A 22,995-nucleotide genomic window follows, 5' to 3' on the forward strand; every position below is an offset into this window, starting at 1 on the left:
GGACATAGTTCTGAAATGCTTACTTTTCAGTTTTTGACTTTGCCATGAGACAGAGGTTGACCTCTTCTTCCTTTTCTTGCTCAGAGGATGACTCTTCAGTGTCATCCCAAGTAATCAGTAGGGAAATCTTCTTGAGTTCCTTTTTTGAGAGGACACCCAGTTTTATAGTGTCCCATTTTGTTGCATCCAAAACAAGTTATCTGACTTTTGTCAGTTTTTTCTTTTTGAGGAGATCTTCTATCCTATCCTCTTCGATTTATCATCCTCTGAATTCTTCTGGAAATTAGAGCGAGTTCATCCTCTTCCTCAGATAGAGGATATTCTGAGCTTTCCTTTTTCATGACATCTTTAGTCTTCTTAAAGGATGAACTTTCTATTTGACTTGTTTTTAGAGCAATCATTTTTCCTTTTCCGCTTGGTTTGTCAACCGGCAATAATGGTTCATGAGCTCTTAGAGTTCCAACTAAATCTTCCAATTTCATGTTGGCCAAGTCTCTTGCTTCTGTAATGGCAGTCACCATTGGCCTCCATTCATTTGGTAAACTCCTTAGGATTTTTCTTATCCTTTCTTGAATGGAGTATACCTTTCCAAGAGATCTCAAGTTGTTTAATATGATTGTTAACCTTGAGAATATTTCATCAATGGTTTCCTCCTCCTTCATTTCAAATAGTTCAAAATCTCTTACTCCTATGTCAATCCTTGCTTCTTTTACGTGACTTGATCCTTCATGATGGATCCTTAGGGTGTCCCAGAGTTCCTTAGCATTTTTGTATTCTTCAACCCTGTCATATTCTTCCCTGTTCAAAGCACACGTTAGAAATAAATGAGCTTTAGAGTTTATGAGTACCTTAGCGTTTTCATCTGCAGTCCACTGTGCTTGAGGTTTCTCATCAGAGGTTGCGTCTGTGTTGTTGGTTCTGATGACATGATCCCCGTTTTTAACCACAAACCACATGTTGTTATATATGAGAAATAATATCATCTTACCTTTCCAGTGGTAGTAATCTGTGCCATCAAAATAGGGAGGTCGACTGGATGATCCTCCTTCAGGAATATACTTAGCTTTTGACATTTTTCCTTTTGGATCTTTTTTCTTACACTGTTAGGTGTAATTTTCTAGAGAACCTTGCTCTGATGTCAATTGATGTAGCTAAATATCACTAGAAGGGGGTTGAATAGGGATTTTGCTGTTTAAAAATAATTTTCTCGTGTTTTAAAAACTATCCTCTCAAAGAGGATGCAAACTCGAGGATGGTTATTTAAACCTTTAAGTTAGAGCTGAGCAAAAGAAAGAGAAAATGTAAAGAATAACACACACAACTTTTATACTAGTTCACCCAATGAAGGCTACGTCAAGTCCTCACACACTTGTGAGATTTCACTAATGTTCAAACTGATCAACCTCTCACAGAGGATGATTACACTTTGTGTATTCTTTAGCCTCACCAAGCTTACAATCAAGTTTCAACTATTTCCAAGTGTAACTCACTTGGAAATTACAGAGTGATATGAATGTGACTGTTTCTCTTTTCTTAAACACTTTCTGAAACGATATTTCAAAGATCTAATGTAGGATTATAGAAAGTATGAAGATAGGATGAATATTGCTCTTGATAGCTTTATGATACTTGATCTTTTAATGCAATATTGTTGTGTGTTTTATAATGAAGAGCTCCCTGCCTTTTATAGAGATCTTGTGGTGCTCTTTTCATGTGACAAACATCTTATGACCGTTGGGGACTTGATAAAAAAGTCCAAGGTCTTTGATCATATTTGCAGAATTGCCATCCAGCTGTCCTTGGACATATGCAGTCCATCCTCGAGCAGGAGGATCAAACTCCTTGGAACTTGATCTTGAGTTGTCATTTTCTTTTCTCATTCTTCAAGATATGTAAGGTTATATCTTTGACTTTGTGGGCTACAACCTTTCTGAAAGTTGAAGGGCTAAGTCATTTTCACCTTTTGAGAGTGATGTTGACAAGAGAGAACCATCCTCAAGCACGTAGTTCAAATTTCCTTTCTTCAAGACATGTGAATGCTTCTATTTTTGGCTTGTATGTTGTTCCTTTCTATAGATTGACTCCACATTGTTTTTTCAATCATACAAGAATGATATATAGGTTTGCTTATAGCATTTGCACATGATATGATGAGTTGCTTTCAACATTTGAGAATGATGTGGACTTTATAGAACCGTCCTCCAACCTAGTACTGTCATCTTCTTACATAGTACTGGTCATGCTCGTATCTATTCTTTTGCCTTCTGACTTCTTTATTTCAAATGCTTTATTTCTTCATTCTTTAATACCGTTTTTCCTTTCTTTAATGAATAAAAAACATTTTTGGTGATGATGAGTATTATGCCGATTTGAAGCTTCATCCTCTTACGAGGTCATCCTCTTGAATTTCAATTCTCCAGATTTGAATCATATTTTTCTCCTTTTTGTCTTAATGATTAATAACCTGTTTTCTTATGTGAGTTCACTCAAAAACACAGATTAGTCATTAACCATAATCATAATCCTTTAAGTATTTCTGTTATCATTAAAATCATTTGAGAGAGATTTTGTCTCAACATTAATAACTAGCCAACTAAACACATCATGACAAATTCATAATTTCACAAACACACCAAACATATCAAACTTGATTGATCTCTTGTTTGCGATAAGCTTCAACCAAAGTTGTTTCATTTATTGCCTATAAGTTCTATCCAATAGTTATCATATGTTTTTACCAAATGTTTAGTTCCCAAGTTATTTCAAATTTTCTATTCTAAGATGGGCTTAATGGACTTATGTGCAATAGTTTGAGAAAGGTTATTAGATATAGTTACTTCTATTCTAATTTAGTTTGTATTATTGACTTAATCCTGTTAGTTCTACGTGACAATATTTTCTTTTATTTATTTCCTTTAGTTAATTAAAGTAATTGATTCACATTTAAATCTGTTATACTACTTCTCATTTGTATTCACATATAAATACTTTGTATTCTATCATTATTTGTTAATGATAATGAGATACTTCAATAAATCATTACATGTATTGTATAATATTTATAATATTTTGATATTATAACTATATTATATTTTTTATTTCGATGTATATATAACTATTGCTCTAGGATGGCTGACACAAAAACCTTCCGAAAAATGATACACATACGTGTTTGAGAATAAAATAGATTTTTTTTTAATCTTTTTTGTAGATTTTATATAGAGTTTAAAAATTATATATCACCAATATAAAATAAATTTATATCAATATTTAATAAAAAAATTTAATATATCCACATAATATTTTTTTTTATAATCAAAACTTAAAGATAACTAGCAATAAAACACCCAAATAACAATAGACCAAAAAAATTGTAAAAAAAAGAAATATAGACCAAAAAGATTTATCTGTCTTCCAAATATAGTGCGTGGACACCAAATTTTGTTTTTAGAACAATGCGATAATTTGTCACAAAAAAAAAAAAACAATGCGTTAAAAAAGAGAAAAACAAGATGGTGGGGTCGCCTTGCTTAGTTGTCAACCCAGTTGTATAAGGCCAACTTTCCTTAGAACAAGGAACCGGTGAACACCGTTGATAGTTAAACTAATCCCCGGTTGTTCCGGTTACTTCTTCTCCGTTCTCCGTTCTTCCGCCGCCCCAAATTTCTTCCTTTCAAGCCCCTACCGGCATATTCCGGTCACTAACTTCACCCTCTTCTCTTATACCCCAAAACAAAAGAATCAACACAAAATAATTATTTATAAAAAAAATAAAAAGCAAGAAAAAACTTTAGAGAAAAAACCCAATCCTTTCGTCTCAGATAAAGTAATTGAGTTTATTTTTGTTTTTTAATTAAATTAATTATTAATTATTTTTGATTAACGACTGTGTCTGTGTTGCTGAAGGCTTGAGATTTTCTTCTCCGTTCCGTTTCGTTTTCGTTCACCGCTTCATTTCTATCTTCGAGTTCGTTAGAAAGAGAACGAAAGAGTGAGAAGAAAAGAAAAAGAGAAAAAAACCTAATCGAATTCGCGAAGGTTTACGAGTTTTATTTTTTATTTTTTATTTTCTTCTCTGAATTGAAGAGTTGAGGATCTGAGTTAGGGTTTTCAATCGTGCGGCGTGTGAAATTTAGCTTATGGACGCGATTTCGCGGAAATTCTAGCTCCGATCTTAACGGAGTTGCTCGAATCTTAGGGTTAAACAATGGATGTTGATTCTTCGATGGTATCGGAGAACGATCACGACTCAGTTGTACAGAACGATGAAGAGAGAGAGCAGGTAGGGGAGACGCCGACGCCGTCTTCTTCTTCGTCGTCTTGCGGTGGATCTCCAGCGGAGCAACAACCACAGCAGCAAGCTGCGGCTGCTCAGGTGCAGCACAGTCCGGTTGTTGGTCCGAGGCTTGCGCCGAGTTATACAGTTGTGAATGCGATTTTGGAGAAGAAGGAGGATGGACCGGGGCCGCGGTGTGGTCACACGTTGACGGCTGTGCCGGCGGTGGGAGAGGATGGAACGCCGGGATATATTGGTCCGAGGTTGATTTTGTTCGGTGGTGCGACTGCACTCGAAGGAAATTCTGCTGCTTCAGGGACTCCTTCATCTGCAGGAAATGCAGGCATACGTAAGTATTTTACTTTCATGTGCTAATTAGGTTTTTTTCTTGAAACAGCTAGTAATGTAGATGCAGTTGGTGAGTGTTTTGGAACTGGTATTTAGTTTGATTAAAATCTGGAAACTTTGCTTGATGCTTTGTATGCTTGATTGGTGTCTTTTAAAGCAGAATTTAATTTAGCTGTACAAGTAGGTTTTTATGTAGTTATTTTTGATGTGTGCAAAGGCCCCGATTACATTGTTGTTTTTAGGTTATGGAAATGCAAATGAAATGACAAAGGGATAGTTTCCAGGCCTATACAATTTTGGAAGCAGTTTTTTGTTTTTAGCCTTTATGAACTAAGTGTATGTTTGGATTCAATTTTATGCGAGGTAAAAGTGGTTGTAGACACATAAAATTGATTTTAGACATGTTTGAGTGTTCTTGAGTTGAATTACTTTTGTCTACAAAATAGATTCTAATTTGAAATTGAGATTTGAAGCTTTTGCCTCCAAAAATGATTTTTAATTTTAAGTTTATTATTCAACTCACTTTACATGAATGTATCAAAATATACATCACTTTACATTTAATCAAATTTTAACCAAAATCACTTTTACATGTTTTTTAGCTAAAAATTTATTATTCAGTTCATTTTTACACCAATCTATCAAACCATAAACCACTTTCCATTCAATCAACTTTTAACCAAAATCAATTTTTGCCATGGAAAAACCAAACATACACTAAATGTTTGTAGTCATGGAAACTGTGGCTCCCTTAAAAACTGCCTTGGTTACATCTTCATGGGGACATAGACTCATAACTTACAACAAACTCTCAGTTAAAATAAGTTAATAAATTTTGATTTACGAAAAAGTGCTTATAAATTTTGAAGAAGTTAATTGAGAGTGTTTATGAAAAAATTGAGATGCTGAAGCTAATTTCAACTTGTAGAGATATTAATATTTAAAAGTCTTTTAATATCTCTTTTTCTATAAGTATTTCTTGAGAAGTTTATTCAAATCTATTCATAATGCAGTTATGCAATACGAAAACAATATGTTGAAAATGTATACAATTATTACCAATTTTGCAGTTTGATTTCCCTTTTTTCAATTGGTCAATAAAATTGGAACTTTGTAAATTTTCTTTTTGAAATTATTTTCATTTGCATGGCTCTCTGCCCCCCTTTTGTAGAGAATAGGACAGGAAGTGGCGAAAAATATACGATAGGAAATGCATCATTTTGTTGACTATCTTTTCTTTGGTCAGAATAGTGTCCAAACCATGGATAGTGGTTCTTTCCATTGTTTTCAATTATTCTTGATTCTGTTTTATTCCAGGCCAATCAGTTTAATTTAATTTTGTCGATTACTACCCTATTCCCTCTATGCTTATTTTGAGTGTCAGGTTCTATTTAAATTATCATTTATGGCTTCACTCATAGCTTGGTTGGGCCAGTGGACCCGTAGTCCCACTTACTGTGGACTATGTACAGTGTGTCTGAAAATTTTAATTTCCTATTTTCCCATTGCCTCTTGCATATGTCATATATACACTGCTAAATATATTTTTTGAAATGCTGATTATGAATTGAGGAAATATTACTTTCACTTCATAGAACATTGGATTTTAAAAAAGGAACTGTTATATATTTGTTTAGATATTGTTGTTTGCATACTTTGCTTCTTTGTATGTTTTCTGAATACCTAAATGCCTGGTTTCATAAATCACATAAAGAAGCAGTGTCAATAGTAAATTCTCCCTAATTCCACAACATGAGTTGGTTTCACATGTTTGATAGTTGACTGTTGCTGTTTGTGAGGTGATAATTTATTTATTTTGTAATAATCTCAATTATATAACATTTAAAATACTTCATCGATCAAAGAATAAGAATAAGAAAACCAGACTAAGAATGTTTGGTTTCTTATTTATTATCAGGCTACAAGTACAAAGGTTCTAGGCAAGCAATAATACTTGCTCTATATCATGATTTAATGCCTTTTTGGTTTCCTGTTCCAAGCCCTTCTGTCTCTACCTGAAAGTGGAATTCCTATTTCGTTTGGATGCCCTTCAATGTCCTCACGTCATTTATTTATTTAAATATAAGTGTGTGATTGGATGACAAGAATTGCTTAAGATCTGAAAGAACAGAAGGTTGCATTACTTTAGGTTATTAATTGTTTAATGCATATCTTTTAAAACCATGAAAAAGACAATGGTGAATTAAGAGCAATTCTGATTTATTTTATACTACCTCTGTCCCTATATGTAAAGACCTCTTTGATGAATTCACAAGAATTAAGAAAAGTGGTTTTCACATTAAATGTGTCAACAATGTGCATTACCTTTCCAAAATTATAGTTATTAATTGAATATGCTTGTTAATGGAACTTATTAATTTTTTTGCAGATTAGAATTAATTTATGTGACAAAGTGATATTAAATATGCTATTGATACTACATTATAATGCTAATACCTTTTTGGTAATTACGTATCCAAAAGTACTTTTGATTAATATCAGTTAAACAAATTTCATTTTATGTAACATACGTTTGCAAAAAAAAAAAAAAATTCCAAACACAAATCACATTACAACAAGATCATTTTTGTTACCAAATGTTTGTGTGCTAAATGAATTTTAATCAAACGGGTGTATGCAAAAACTTCAATCCAAACACAGCCTTAAATTTCCTAATTTAATGGGAATTTGGCATTACATTCTCTCACCTTGTGAGGGATAGTGCAAGTTGAGTAATGGTTTGTCTAGCTTTTATACATTTGTTCCTTTGAATAAGAACTGATATTGATTCAATAAATAAGTGCTTATGCTTGAAATTCACCATGACTGGCATATTACATTTGCCCTGCAGGTTTAGCTGGTGCCACAGCTGACGTCCACTGTTATGATGTCCTGACTAATAAATGGTCTAGGTAAACTTACAACTAGATTATTTTTTTCGGCCTTGATTAATGCTTGTATGCCCTTATGTGCATTGCTTTAGCGCTTAATTGAAAAAATTAATGCAGGATAACTCCCTTTGGAGAGCCTCCGACCCCAAGGGCTGCACATGTAGCCACTGCTGTGGGAACGATGGTAGTTATTCAGGTAGTGTAGAAAGGTTATCTCTTATGTTTACTCAGTATTGGTTTATGTTTCATTTCCATTAATAATTAGCTTTATTCTTAGTGGAATGTTGCATCTTAATACAGGGCGGCATTGGTCCTGCTGGTTTGTCAGCAGAGGACCTTCATGTTCTTGATCTCACACAGCAACGACCACGATGGCATAGGTTAGACTAGTAACCTATCTTTACCACCTTCATAATTGCATTTATCTGATCTGTGAGTTCTGGATGTTATGTAGAGTTGGTGTTCCAGGGCCTGGACCAGGTCCACGCTATGGCCATGTTATGGCTTTGGTGGGGCAGAGGTATCTCATGGCAATTGGAGGCAATGATGGTAGACACCCAACTGCTTTTGCATATTTGACTCAGTTGTTTGCTTTCTGATTGTAAATTTATTGTATTGTATGTTACGTTTGTTTTATCCCTGTTTTACAGGAAAGAGACCTTTGGCTGATGTATGGGCCTTAGACACAGCTGCCAAGCCATATGAATGGCGCAAATTGGAGCCAGAAGGAGAGGGTCCGCCCCCATGCATGTACGGAGTCCACCATTCTACTTTTTTGACTAATATTTTGACTTCACTATGTTCATATTAGTTTAAAATGCTATGTATTTAACACTTTTTCCTATTCCGTACTTATAATGTCTTGAGATAGGTTCTGAGGGCAGTTTTTCTTGTTTCAAAGCTTTGATGTCTTGAACTAGGTCGTGTGAGGGCAGTCATTAACTAGGTTCATTAGAATATAGAATTTGGCCCTTTGTTTCCAGTTTGTTAGATTATGTAAATATGTTTGTTTGTTAGGTTGATATGTTTTTGGGTTGATTTTTTTGTTTTGTTTCGCTTGGTATCATATTGTATAATTTTGGATGTCGATGAGAGGGTTCCACCTGGTTTTAAACTATTTTCACGTCTAAGATCAATAATGTCTTTATATTTGTTTTAAATGTCCTATTTCTCTCCCTCTTCTTTTTTTCAATCTATACATTTGGTTTTATATATACAGAATGAGTGAAAACTGTGTTTTCTGTACTTTTACTAGTTCAGCTATGTCAAGCATAATATTCATTTGTTTACTATTGCTTTGTGTGTTCTGTTCTGGCTGGTTTATTAGTTAGTCATTGCTTTATTCTTTCTTCAGTTTGGGAGCTTATTGATATCAGAGCAGGATCACCTTTATGTATGGTTGCCTTTATGTGTGATGACAATGACTTTGCAAATCTTGAGTTGGGCTGTATGAATTGAAGTTTGACATATTATGTGGAATATTTTGGAAGCAAAGTGTGAAATTTTAAATACTATCATTCTGTAATGGAAAAGGTTGCTTTAAATTGAGGTTGTCTCTAACATGAGCAAGTAAGGGAATATGATGCATATTCACTTTCAGTTTAATAAAGCTCTTCGTGATTTTAACCCACTAAATGATCGAAGGGCGGATACACCCTTACTTGCTCATATTAGAGACAAACTGACTTTGGGTGAGCTTTTTTCCTTTGTTATTTACTTATTATATGATCAATCTTGACACATTTTAGTTACATCGTTAAGAAATATCAATGTTTTATTTCTGGAATGAAGTAAGCTCACTGTTGCTATGTCTTCTGATAGCACAGTAGAATACTTTATGAACCATGGTTGATGTCATCATGAAATAACTTTGGAAAACTTTTATTGTATTTGTTTATAGTTGGCTATCATGTTGTGGTTGAAATTTTTTATAATGTGAGGTTGAGTTGCTGTTTTTTCATTTACTTCTGGGTAGGTATGCAACTGCAAGTGCACGCTCTGATGGGCTTCTTCTGCTTTGTGGAGGGAGGGATGGCAATAGCGTTGTGAGTTATCCGTCTGCTCAGAACTTGTCCCTTTCCCATTTTGTTAATTTGGTTCACCAAAGAATCTTTAAATTGTTTCGTCATAAAAGTATCTGAGTTTGTCATTGATATCTGTTGTAACTTGATGCAATATTAAAATCAACTCAATTAAGAACTCTGAATTAATCAAAGCTTGCATGCAGCAAGAATTGATTCACACGGATTTCAAATTGAAGAAATCAGAATTTTACTATATGTGCAGAAACCAATTGAACAAAACAGATATAGAAGAAAAGAATCAACACCAAGAATTTGTTAACCCAGTTCAGAGATTAACTCCTATGTCTGAGGGACTAAATCCGAGCTTAAGAAGATTTCATTATGAATCAAAGTGTTATAATGAGACAAGATCACTCTCATAAGCTTGATCTCAACTTTTCTCTTAAAGCTCTCTTTTCTCTCCCTTTACAAAATGAAGAATGAAAATTAATTAATCTAATCACAGAATTGTGAATCTATATATATGTGTTGGTTGAAGAAGAAAACCGTTTTTCAACAATATCAACAGAAGCGGTTGCTTGTAACTAACTTGCAGCTGAGGTTAGCTTCAACCTTATGGCACAAAGAATAATTGACCCCAGCCTGGGCTCAATGAGAGTAAACAGTAATCAGCCCAAAACACTTTAGTACCACATCCCAACAATAACTTTTTGCTTTATCCTTTTGTCAATGGCTTGCTTGTACAGTGACCCATCCAGAGTTAATTACAATTTACATTTGTGTATTTGTTGAAGAAAAGAGTTTATCTTAAGCTAAAGAGGTAGGATATGATACTATGATAGTTTGCTCAAGTTGTCTGATCTCACACACTAGATAGGTCTGCGCTTGTTGGTTTTCTTTATTTAAACTTTGAGATGTAAGGACACCAGGGGTGAGGACAAGATATTCTCAAGAGTTGAAAAAATAATAAAACAGACAAAACAATGATACTAGGCATGCAACAGGACAGTTTTGAAATCTGGATTGATCAGTAGATTGGTGGCTGCCTTTCAATACAGAAATTCGCTGTTTATGAGCTTGAATTGCACATTACTCACATGTCATGGGAGGGATCAATGTGAGGCATGCAAATCTGTAGCAGATAATTTGTATTAAGCCCGTTAACAAGTGCTGTTTAAGCCAAGGACTTCTTCAGAGTAGGAGCTGTGGACTTCCCAGATAGTTTTTGCTAGGAGGAACCTTGAGAACTAGGGAGTGAGTGAAAAATTTGAAGAGAGGTAAACAAGAACAATCCAGAGTTTAAACTCTTATTACAATATGCAGGGAAGTCAGTACACTCATACAAATCCAAAGAATGATACTTATCTGCCTCTATCACCCAATTTCTGCTAAAATGATAACCCCAATTTAACAAAAACCATCAGTACAACAGAAATTATTTATAGGGAAAAAATCCATGTAGTAGCAAAATTATAAAATTATGGAACGATGCCATCACATAGATTAAGAGTAACCAGTGATCTAAAAGACACTTATCTCTGGGAGATGAACACCAATGGATAAGTTTGAGACTGAATAGAAGTGATTGTTGGGTTGATATCTCCATCGACCTAATTTAAATCATACTTACGGCTAATAACTTGCTGCCCTAGAAAGGCAACTCTTGACACTTTAGGGGAAAATGCCATAACCACTCAAACTGTCCAAGCAATATCTTTAGACACCTAGTTTCCAAGACCCAATACAACTCCACTTTTTTTCTGCAACACAAATCCAATTAACTAGTAGTAACACAATGATATCTTCGTAGATTGCCTTTGCTTGACCAAGTATAGTTTCTCTCTTGCTCTCTTTCATATTTTTATTGTTCATTTTGGCCTTTACCTTCCGAATTTGTATCGTGGCTGAATCTTAGTGCTCACAGAGTTAATTTCAGAATCTGAGTTGCCTATAGATAAGGATGGAATCTGCCAGTAAATAATTGAATGCTTTTCTAATTGAGTACTGTTTGGTGGTTGGGTATTGAAGTTCCAATAACTCCACCAGATCACTAATTGCTCAGGCAGGCAGGTTATCACTTGCAAGTTAAAATTGGATGCTTTCCTTCAAGCAGATGATATTCATATCAATTTCTCCTTCTGTGTTCCAGTGCCATTTTATTATAAACAAACACTACTTGTGTGATTCATGTAACTTTGTTAAACTTCTTATAGATATTTTTATGTGACTCATCTAAACTGTTTACTTCTAAAATTTTGCCGTATATTGATTCCCCCATGTCCCTCCTCCCAAATTTTATAATACAGCCATTGGCTAGTGCATATGGACTCGCTAAGCATAGAGATGGCCGATGGGAATGGGCAATTGCCCCTGGTGTCTCACCATCTCCAAGATATCAGCATGCAGCGGTGAGATACAGTTCCTTTTATTTTATTCTATTTTTTAGTTGCTCATATATTCCAAGGACCATAATTTACTTTTTTGATGATTCTAGGTGTTTGTTAATGCAAGGCTCCATGTGTCTGGTGGGGCTCTTGGTGGAGGACGGATGGTAGAAGATTCGTCGAGTATTGCAGGTAATTGATTGTGGTGGTGCTTAAAATTTGTGTGTTCATTGACTGGTACATTGATGTTTAGCCATGTTTGATCATGATTGCAAGTATACCAAACTAGCTATGGGTTCTTATGTCTTTGCTCTCTATCTTATTTCTTCCTGCATTCTTGTGTACATGCAACTTTCATATTTTGACAAAGAGAGTGACTTATTTTTGGTGAAATGTAGAAAGAGGGTATTCTTGTGGAAATCTGGATGACTTTGTTTAAGTAATAATAATAAATACTTTTGGAGTTTCATTACTGTTGTAGCTACTGTTTGTAGGGTAGCTTGCTGGTGCCTAGTTGCTGCTGTAACCTTTAGTTATATTTTACAAATGGTAATTTTGTGTTCTTTTTATTTTTGGTGAAGGCAAGATTTATTGTTGTGTCGGTCGATGCTATATTCAGAAGTTTATTTTAACATTTATTGTTTCCATTGTAGTGTTGGACACTGCTGCTGGTGTTTGGTGTGATACAAAATCTGTTGTTACTAGTCCAAGAACGGGTAGATACAGTGCTGATGCAGCTGGTGGAGATGCCTCAGTGGAGTTGGTCCGGCGTTGCAGGCATGCAGCTGCTGCTGTTGGTGACCTAATTTTTATTTATGGTGGTTTACGTGGGGGTAAGTCATAAATCTGATTTTTTGTAGATTCATTTTCATGGAATCTATTTCCTATTTGCTTGAGTCATGTGGCAGCTTGATCATTGCAATTCATTAGGTCAGCCTGCTATCCGGTGACAATTTAGTTACTTTTCTCTCTTTGGTTTTCACTTAGATTTAAATGGTCTATTATTGTACTTGATTCATGATATGATGATAGAGTACTGGGTCAGGATGTGGGCCTTGACTCATTCTGTTCTTCACTATAACTCTATCATATGGCATAAGACTTTGATGGTGGATTTTGTTTCCGTGTTTGGTTTACATGCTTTATTTACTAAATCTTGATTAAATTCATTTCTTTGGATATGGTGGTAGAAAATTTTATTGTCTTCTATCAGAATATGAATAATTCTTAAACGATGCTAGAAGAGTTGGGAGATAGAAACTTTTGGAAAAATAGAGTTGTGTAGAGCATATCTATCTAGACTGTTGAGAGAAACACGGGGTATTACTATTCAACTAGTTTACCATTGGCATCATAGTTGTCAATCCTGGTCGACCCCGAAACAGGGATAGTGTGTGGTGGAATGACCACTATTTGAACCCTTTTTGGACAAACTACACGATTAATACTATAAATGCACATAATTAATGTAAAATTAAACAAATGGCTTACAGTTCACGAAATCTTCATAATTAGCAATGAAAACATACATACAAATACAACAGAAGTCAAGGAAACAGAAATTTAAGTCTCTAAGTTGAAGTTGCAGTGGCTGAACAGGGGAAAAACACAATAAATAAGACCTGCTCCGCGCTATTAGCCTAAAACAGAGGGGAGAAATTAAAAGTGACACCCTTTATGTGCCTCCACTGTTCTATTCTCAAAAAAAGGGAAAAAAAATAAAAGCAAGGCAGAAATACATACTGGGTTGCGCAGAAGGAGTGCTGCTAGGAGAAGATAGATGCGGTGGCTGGGTCAACGACTTCTGGATCGGCGGAGGCTGGGTTGACAGAGGTTGGGTTGCATTCTTGTTCTGCTCACAGATAATGGAAGTTCTGGAGGAAAGGGAACTTTTGGAATTTGAGCAGAATAGAGAAGGAAACAACGGATAGAGTTTTTAGTGCACAGAATACCGAAAATGCCCCTGAAAACGTCTCTATTTTAAAGGTATTTTTGGGTTTTGAAACCCTACACTGACGTGGTTTTGTTGTGCCACTCCAATAATCCCGCCGGTGCCGCAAACTCTGGCGCTCCACCTGTAATTTTAATCTGCGCTGCACCTACCCTCACAGTGGTGGCCAGCCACTGCCACTGCTCTGTGCCATACTGGTGCGATTGCTCTGTGCCATACTGGTGCGATTGCAGCGCTATTATGTATTAACAACTTAGATTGGCATAGACTATAACATGAGGGAACAATTATGAGAGATAATTCTCATTAACTCAGTTGCTGTTTTCTGCACACATCAAATTATCTTGTTGATCTATATTATGATAATATTATTTGGGCTGTTCTTGAGCATTTCCCATCAATCCCTGTTCATTTGGCAAGTTTAGATGCTGGGATGAACCCAGGAATTTAGTAGTGGAGGCACCATATATCTCTTTTAAATGTTGTCGCATGTAATGTTATAGTATATGAATTTATCAAAATTACAAACACCTTTTTGAATGTCTTTTTGTTAGCAGTGTTATAGTCCAAAGTAACTAACAAAAAATAAGGACTAAATTAATTAACTAAAGACATTTTTAAAGACTATAGTGACTAATAAAAGACACATTTAAGTTTGTTTTCATAATTTTAATACATTTGAAGACTATTATAATAACACACACATTTATAAGTGGAGACCATTGCCCACACTAGCTTCTACATAGGTCCGTCCCTGCTTAGATGTTTTTCATACTCCACAGTTTTATTTTGTGGTAAGTTCTAACTTTTTTACCTTATGAGCAGGACTGATCATAATGCATTGTGTTTATGCTGCAGGAATCTTGCTGGATGACCTGCTTGTTGCTGAAGATCTTGCTGCTGCTGAAACAACAAGTGCTGCTTCGCATGCTGCTGCTGCTGCAGCAGCTGCGTCTGATGTACAAATGGGACGAGTACCAGGACGATATGGATTTGTTGATGATAGGACAGGGCAAACAATGTCTGATGCAACTGCTGATGGCGCAGTTGTTTTGGGAAATCCAGTTGCTCCTCCTGTAAATGGTGACATGTATACTGATATCAGCACTGAAAATGCCTTGCTTCAGGGGTCTAGGTATGTATGATAGCTTTTAGGTTAATTAGTAATAACACTCTATCCCTTGAGTAGAGATACTTAAATTATACTGTCCTCCCATAAATTTTTAAATTACAATCCCTTCCCTTGTAAGATGAAATGAGCTTCATTTTAATACTTTCAATGTAAACTAATCTCCCAATAGATTTTTCCTTTTGTTGCAACTATGAGTGTCATTGGCAATTAATTGTGAAAACCCTATTATTAATTTTAATACTTTAAAATATTAAACGAAAAATCTCCTACTATTTGGCTTTGGAACTTCTTCCAAAATTTTCATTTATCATCTGAACTCTTAAACCTGCAAAATTATACTGGAAGTCAGAAATAAAACTTCCCCGAAGAGGTTTGTTAACATTTAATTAATCTATCATGGGATTGGGAGGGAAGTGTGATTTTTGAAAATAGAGAAGAGAGTAGCGTGATTTAAGTATCTCTCGGCTGAGGGAAGTATAATTTACTGTAGTTTTTATTGTCTCATTGGGGGAAATATTAAATTGTTACTTCTTTGGCTTCATAACTTATGAAAAACTTTTAACAGGAGAACTAGCAAAGGAGTTGAGTATCTTGTTGAAGCATCTGCGGCAGAAGCTGAAGCTATCAGTGCCACACTGGCTGCTGCCAAGGCACGCCAAGAGAATGGAGAAGTTGAATCACCTGATCGGGACCGTGGGGCTGAGGCTACCCCTAGTGGGAAGCAAATATCTTCCATGATTAAGCCTGAATCTGCAGGGCCAAATAGCATTGCTTCTGGTGGAGTCAGGCTGCATCACAGAGCTGTGAGTAGTACATCTTGATTACCAAAGGAAAATTTATACTGTCAAGCTTTCATGAAATATTCAAGTGCAATGTTGTCCGAAATTTTTCCCAGGTGGTTATTGCCGCAGAGACTGGTGGAGCATTAGGTGGCATGGTTAGGCAGCTTTCAATTGATCAGTTCGAAAATGAAGGCAGGCGGGTCAGTTATGGGACTCCAGAAAGTGCAACTGCTGCTAGAAAGTTATTAGATCGACAGATGTCTATCAATAGTGTCCCAAAGAAGGTATATTTGTCTCTTTAGCTAGTTATACTGAGTGCAAAGGATACATGTACCTGCAATGGTGGAAAATGTTCTCATTCTACCGTAACATTTTTGACACCATGGTTTCTGTATTGTCACTTCATTAAATTCTTCAACCTCTCTAATGGTGGTTATCATTATCAAACTTAAATGATGTGAAAACACATCATCAGATGATGAAAATAAAGTCTATTCAAAAAGTTACACATGCGCGCGCGCGCGCGCACACACACACACACACATATATATATATATATATATATTTAAATATCATTTAATAGTTCAGGAATGGACCAAATGCATTATTCTAATTGGTTTAAAACAACAGAAATGAGTTAACCTTGATATTTCCTTTAATTATTTTGCAATGGGTCAGGTGCAGAACATCTGATAAGTTATGTTCATTAACTTTCCTTTTGTTGTTGCACTCCATCACATCCTCATCCGAGTGTGTTGTACTGAATATAGATTCCCATTGGGTTTTTCATACCTATTTTGTTGAATCACTTCTCATACTTATTTTATTGAATTCATCAAGCTTGGCTTCATTTTATGTTCAGTTTGTTTCTAATTAAGTTTCTTGACCTTCTACGTAGGTCATAGCACACCTCTTAAAGCCCCGTGGCTGGAAACCACCAGTTCGTCGGCAATTTTTCTTGGATTGCAATGAAATTGCAGATCTTTGTGATAGTGCAGAGAGGATATTTTCTAGTGAACCAACTGTCATACAGCTTAGGGCACCAATTAAAATATTTGGTGACTTACACGGGCAGTTTGGGGATCTCATGCGCCTCTTTGATGAGTATGGCGCTCCATCAACTGCTGGTGACATTGCGTAAGTTCCTTAGTTCCCAGGGATGGTTTTATATGTGAGTAATGGGTAGTTACTTTCGGCCATTAATGGGGTGCATTTTGATGTCTATTTTGTAGCTTAGAAGGTCAATAGGTTATTTACCTGTGTCTAAAGCATGGTTATTAGTGTAATGAGAGGTCAAAACGACAACATGTTTCTTTAATTATTTGTGCTACTTTGTCACCAATTTCTGTTTGATTATCTGTGGAATCCATGCTAGATTGAACATTACTTTATTTGTCTTAGATTTTTGGTTGATCCTAACTCAACCTCAAAGGCTAGCTAAAGAAGTGGGGACTGCCCAAGCCTGTATAACTTAAGGACTACTATGGCCATACCTCTAGTGGATGTGGAATCTTTACACACTTCCTCATGTCCCAGACTGAACATCTAGAGTATTAGTATTGGTATTTGTGCTTTGCAATGAGCTCTGACCCAGTAGTGAATTCATGTCGTATAGTTAGCCGCACACATCGCATCCTTGCTGTGAAATCAGCAATGAATTCATGTCGTATAGTTAGCCGCTGTGTGTCAGCTTTAGTTAGTGCTGTTAGAAATTCTAAAATCAGTTAGAAGATCTAGCCTATATAAATACTGTGTGCTGTGCAATAGTTTTGTAATGCAAATATCAAGGATAGGCTTTAATATCATCTTAAAAGTTGGACTAGGCTTAACTTTGCCCTCAAAGATCTTAAAATTTCGGCTAGACCTAATCCCAACCCAAAACATTTTAGAATTTAGGCCTAAAAAGCTAGCTCAAAAGGTAAGGATTGCCCAAGCCTTTATAAGATGAAGGACTTCATTTACCATATCTCTTGTAAATGTGGGATCTCAACATTGTGCTTCGATTGGGAATTTGTTGCGACAGTTTTCGTTGGATAGCATAGCTTACTAGTTACTAGATAAGTTGTTAGATTTAGTGCATATAAACGAATGATTTTTCATACGTTGGTCTAATAGTATATTGTTATAAATTATAATAACGAGTGCCCGATTTTTTCTTCTTTTATAGCTAGTCATGTTTAACGATCTAGGCCTTCAATTTTCTCTCTTGCTAATTTTGTGTCGATGACAATCAGATATATCGATTATCTATTCCTAGGAGATTATGTTGATAGGGGCCAACACAGCCTGGAAACGATAAGCCTTTTGCTTGCTTTGAAGGTACTATGGATGTATAGTTGTTTCTTTGTATTGCTTATCATGTTTGATTTTGTAAGGTTTATATATGATTATGTGAAATTTGCAGGTTGAATATCCAAACAATGTTCATTTAATACGTGGAAACCATGAAGCTGCAGATATTAATGCCCTTTTTGGTTTTCGAATTGAGTGCATTGAGAGGATGGTAAGGAATTTCATACATGGGAAAATATTTTATATTATTTTGTGGGTACTGAAGAAACATTCTAATTTTCTGATCAGGGTGAGAGGGATGGAATTTGGACATGGCACCGGATAAACCGTCTGTTTAATTGGCTTCCTCTTGCAGCTCTAATTGAGAAAAAAATTATTTGCATGCATGGGGGTATTGGTCGTTCAATAAACCACTTGGAACAAATTGAGAATATTCAGCGTCCTATTACAATGGAAGCAGGATCAATTGTGCTGATGGATCTATTGTGGTTAGTGCATTTGTATTCTTTTACATATTGATGACAATCTATTTTACGATTTTTTGGAGAATGACAGCATGAAATGGTTCTCTAGGTCTGATCCTACTGAGAATGACAGCGTAGAAGGGCTGCGGCCAAATGCTAGAGGTCCGGGGTTAGTTACTTTTGGGGTGAGTGCTTTTTACCTGCTTATTTTGTGAAATGGTTATTATTTTGTTTATTTGTTGCAATTTGCCTGGATATTTATATGAATAGATACTACATTTGATGATAGATTTATTAATACTGATTAATACAGTTTATTTGATTGAATTTGATCAACTTAGAATGCTCATGTATTAATTGTTTCGTCATTCTAGGAATCCTATTGATGAATAGGTGTACTGAATTTTGAAGCATTGTATAAGACTTTAAATTCAATTGTACAATGTTTATCCCTAAAACGTTTGCAATAGTAAGGCACATCTATTAGACAATTATATTTGAAGCCATGCTTTGTGCGGCGAAATGATTTTCATTGGTTACTGAGGGTAAATAAATAGGAGAAAACCAGGTCTGTTCATCAAACTAATCCTAAAAAATTGAGGAGCCATAATCTCCTCAGAATCTCTATGTGCTAAATGCAGAAATAAGAAACAATACACTTGATCCTTTTATAACCAATGATTAGTGCTTAGGTTTACACAGGGATCAAACGATCCTGATTGATTTAAGAGAGGGAACAAATCTTGATTTTTACCAATATTTAGCCAGTGACACTTTATGTATAGACACGGAGTAGGAAAGATAACAGAACTGATTATTTCCATTTATTTGTACTGTAGCTTCAAGGAGTTGTACTGCTTGTACATCTCTCATGTAGTCCCTTCTCGATTACTGATGCTATAGTCAATGGCAGCACGTTATATTTCCTATAATTTTAAGATTCCCTTTTATGATGGATGTAGTTAGTTACAGGCACTTCTGATTTTAGATAGATATTGTCTGTACTATAATTTCTTTATTTGTGCTATATCAAGAGATTTAATTTGTCTATATTGTCATGGTATTATGGCCTCCTAATTGGTGTTTCCTGTTGCAGCCTGATCGTGTCATGGAATTTTGCAATAACAATGATCTGCAACTGATTGTTCGTGCACACGAATGTGTGATGGATGGCTTTGAGCGTTTTGCACAGGGACATTTGATCACTCTTTTCTCAGCTACAAATTACTGCGGTATTTGTTTCTGGCTTGTTCTTTGTATATTGCACTTCCCTCCTTAAACGATCTTTCTTATTAAATATTGGCACTTGTGGAAATAGGTACCGCAAATAATGCTGGGGCAATATTAGTTTTGGGTAGAGATCTTGTGGTGGTTCCTAAACTGATTCATCCATTACCACCTGCACTTTCTTCACCAGAAACGTCACCAGAACGCCATATTGAAGATACATGGATGCAGGTATTCCTTCAAATATTATTCATCAAATGATTTGCAGTTGGCTCCTTCTTAGTGCTACTTAATATTGTACCTATCAAATACACATTGTTAACTATCACATCTAAGTGAATTTTGAACTGACCTATTGCAAAATAGTATGGGATTGAATTATCTTTCTGCAATTTACTTATTGCAAACAATTTTTTGGGGGTTAATATGTACAGGAGTTGAATGCTAACAGACCACCAACTCCAACCAGAGGTCGTCCTCCAGTAGCAAATGACCGAGGTTCGCTGGCTTGGATATAGTGATAATTACGAATGCCCCCAACGTTTATGCCATAACAGGTTGTGCTATTGCCTGAATTTCTGTGTTATGTACATAGCATGATGCCATTTACGGGGTATGCGAGCTTCTGATCTTTAATACCGCAGAAAGCTTGCAGGCTTTCATAGTCCTGGTTCTCACCAGTCACTCTGCATCCCTTTAGAAGATACACGTTCGAGAGGCAAAATCGGTACCTGTTGCTAGGTTCACCACATATACGAAGCTAGCAGTTGAATTCGGGGTTCCACCCACCCATTGTAAATTGAGGCATAGGTACAGAATCAAGTTAATGGTTGTCTGTGTCATGGATTGTCAGTGTTGGCTATTTTTCTCATTGATTTTACATATTTTTACTCATCGCCCCATGTTATCATTCATTCATGAGGACAATGGGGTTTTAATTTTTTTTACTGCAATGGTGAGATATATGAGAAATCTTTCTTGGGGGGTCCGTGTATCATAGGTGTTGCTTTGTGTTACTATCATTCATGTACTGTACAATTAATTGTGTGAATCAGCATATTCTGACAAATGTGAATTTTGGTAAAAATGTATTTTTCCTTGTGCAGCAAAGAGTTTGGGGGACTGAATTAAGTTTATATTTCATCATTATTATTATTATTGAAGATTTGTTCATGTGATCTGAGACCTCCTTACTGCATGACTACTAGTTATTTATACATAAAATTTTAGTTGTTCCATTCATAAGAATAGTTACCGTGCAAATTAGCCATAATGGAATGTTGATACCAACATTTTCCAAATAATGTTATAGTAACGTTCTTGTAGGTGGTATTTGGGTCCCATTTCTTATGTGGCTCGTTCTTAAAATGGAGAAACTCAGAAATTTCTACAAAAAGTAGCTTTGAAAAGTGATAATGGACCCCTTTGGGTTACGTTAAATTTAGGGTGCAATTATGGGTGTAAATGAGCCAAACTATTTGTGAATTATTGACTCAATATATTGAATGTCATGTTAAACTCATTTATTTAATTAAATTAATGAACTCCATATTAGGATTAAGCTTGTTTAATTAAATGATCTAAACTCAAGTCTGATAGTTTCGATTATGTCAATAAAAAGTTTGTTACGTTCAATATTAACTGTTCATAATTAGTTCATACGTCTGAGACGTAAATATAAGAATACTCACTTATACGTTTATTTCTTATTTATAAGATTTTGTTCAAAATTTTGACAAATAAATTAATATTAGTTAAATTTGATATTTGTTCCATACGTTTTTTAAGTTTGGTCACTTATATTAAGTCTTGAATTAACGCTATAAAGAACTTGTGATATGTTAACAAACATAAAATGCAATACATTTATTATTGACCGATATATTAAAATTTATATTTAATTCTTCAGTTAATTTGACCCTTTACGTGGTAATGTTAGGTTTAGTTGGTCCTTTTGGTTAAGTATTGAGTTAACTTCTTGTAAAACATATTATATTCATTTTTGTGGCTTTCAGGATTAATGTAATCTTCAACAATCATTTGCCACACACACGGGCTATGATTATACTCATTTTTGTGGGAGAAGTTTTTGGGAAAATAATAAGTTTTGGGAGAAATTTTGTCATAGAAAATGGAAAAATGATAACTTTGTGGGCTTTTCAAAAGATAAAAAATTGAAACAAGAAATAAAAAAAATAAACTGAACTATTATTTGTGATTTGTAAACAAGATAAAGAATTTGAGAAGTAATTCTCCCTTATTTATATTATAGGACTAATATGATAAACACACTAATTGATTTACAAAGGGTGTCCATTCATTTCATACCATTTGGTTAATTTAATTTATGTAATAAGAAAGAGGTACAAATAGTATGTCACCTGCTCATATTAAACTTAAATATTTTCTATATTAAATTCGAATATATATTTCGATAATGATAACATAATACCACAATTTTATCCATAAAAACAATTCTATACATATAATACACCGACGATAGAATTTACAATTCAGAAAATATTTCAAAAAAAATTTCATTATTGAAGTAATTCTTTTAAAATTTTTATTTTTAATTTTCCTTCTCTTTCTCATTTAGTTAGTGTTATCATTTGACCATGAGATTACCTCACAAGTTAATAAATAAATCACATCATAGTATAAATTTTTTTTGCTAACCGATAACCTGTACCTTAATATAGTAGCGTGAAAATATGGTACCAAATCCAAAATATAATAAAGATAAAATATTTAAATTTAGCTAAAATTTCAAAAATAAAGATAGTATATTTGAATAAACCTGTACTTTTAATTTATTTCAAAAGCAATAAATTAAAATTTTGTGATAAACTTTGAATATCTATTGATTTTTAATTGTTTGGATATGATATGAATGATATAATTATATGATTTTTTTATTTAAAATAAATAAATTAAATATAAATTAGATTGAAAAGACGAATATTATGTATAATGATAAATATTTTAAAAGTATTGACTCTAATTAGTTTCTATTAGCTTTTAGCTCTCAGCACTTGCCGCTGTCGTTCAACTAATAGTACTACTAGATGGAAACAAATGCCATGAAAAAGTTTGAATTTAACGAATTTACTAATATATGAATGAGTGAGAATAAATAGATGTGAAAAATCAAATTATATAAAAATAGATGTGAGATATAAATTATTTACTAATAATAGTAAATAATAATAGTATTTTTGAAT

At 34.6% G+C, this 22,995-nt stretch overlaps 1 protein-coding gene across 3 annotated transcripts; it reads left to right on the forward strand.

Moving 5' to 3' along the window:
- The first annotated feature begins 3,568 nt into the window (after positions 1 to 3,568).
- On the forward strand, positions 3,569 to 20,840 carry LOC101507530 (serine/threonine-protein phosphatase BSL3). Of its 3 annotated transcripts, none has more exons than XM_012717376.3 (22): positions 3,569 to 4,625; positions 7,476 to 7,536; positions 7,633 to 7,711; positions 7,816 to 7,895; positions 7,970 to 8,064; positions 8,166 to 8,265; positions 9,491 to 9,560; positions 11,846 to 11,947; positions 12,034 to 12,115; positions 12,577 to 12,756; positions 14,733 to 15,009; positions 15,572 to 15,809; positions 15,902 to 16,072; positions 16,687 to 16,925; positions 18,023 to 18,107; positions 18,193 to 18,291; positions 18,369 to 18,568; positions 18,654 to 18,729; positions 19,641 to 19,776; positions 19,863 to 20,002; positions 20,206 to 20,328; positions 20,416 to 20,840. In XM_012717376.3, exons 1-21 carry the CDS (start codon positions 4,208 to 4,210, stop codon positions 20,287 to 20,289), a joined length of 3,012 nt encoding a protein of 1,003 aa, XP_012572830.1. In that variant the 5' UTR covers positions 3,569 to 4,207; the 3' UTR covers positions 20,290 to 20,328; positions 20,416 to 20,840. The 3 variants fall into 3 exon arrangements, with proteins under 3 accessions (XP_012572830.1, XP_004506227.1, XP_004506226.1); XM_004506170.4 differs by having other exon boundaries at positions 3,569 to 3,826; positions 3,907 to 4,625; positions 20,206 to 20,840; XM_004506169.4 differs by having other exon boundaries at positions 20,206 to 20,840.
- The last annotated feature ends 2,155 nt before the right edge of the window (positions 20,841 to 22,995 follow it).

Source organism: Cicer arietinum, chromosome 6 (assembly GCF_000331145.2).
Source record: "Cicer arietinum cultivar CDC Frontier isolate Library 1 chromosome 6, Cicar.CDCFrontier_v2.0, whole genome shotgun sequence".
In the NCBI taxonomy this organism is placed as follows: domain Eukaryota; kingdom Viridiplantae; phylum Streptophyta; class Magnoliopsida; order Fabales; family Fabaceae; genus Cicer; species Cicer arietinum.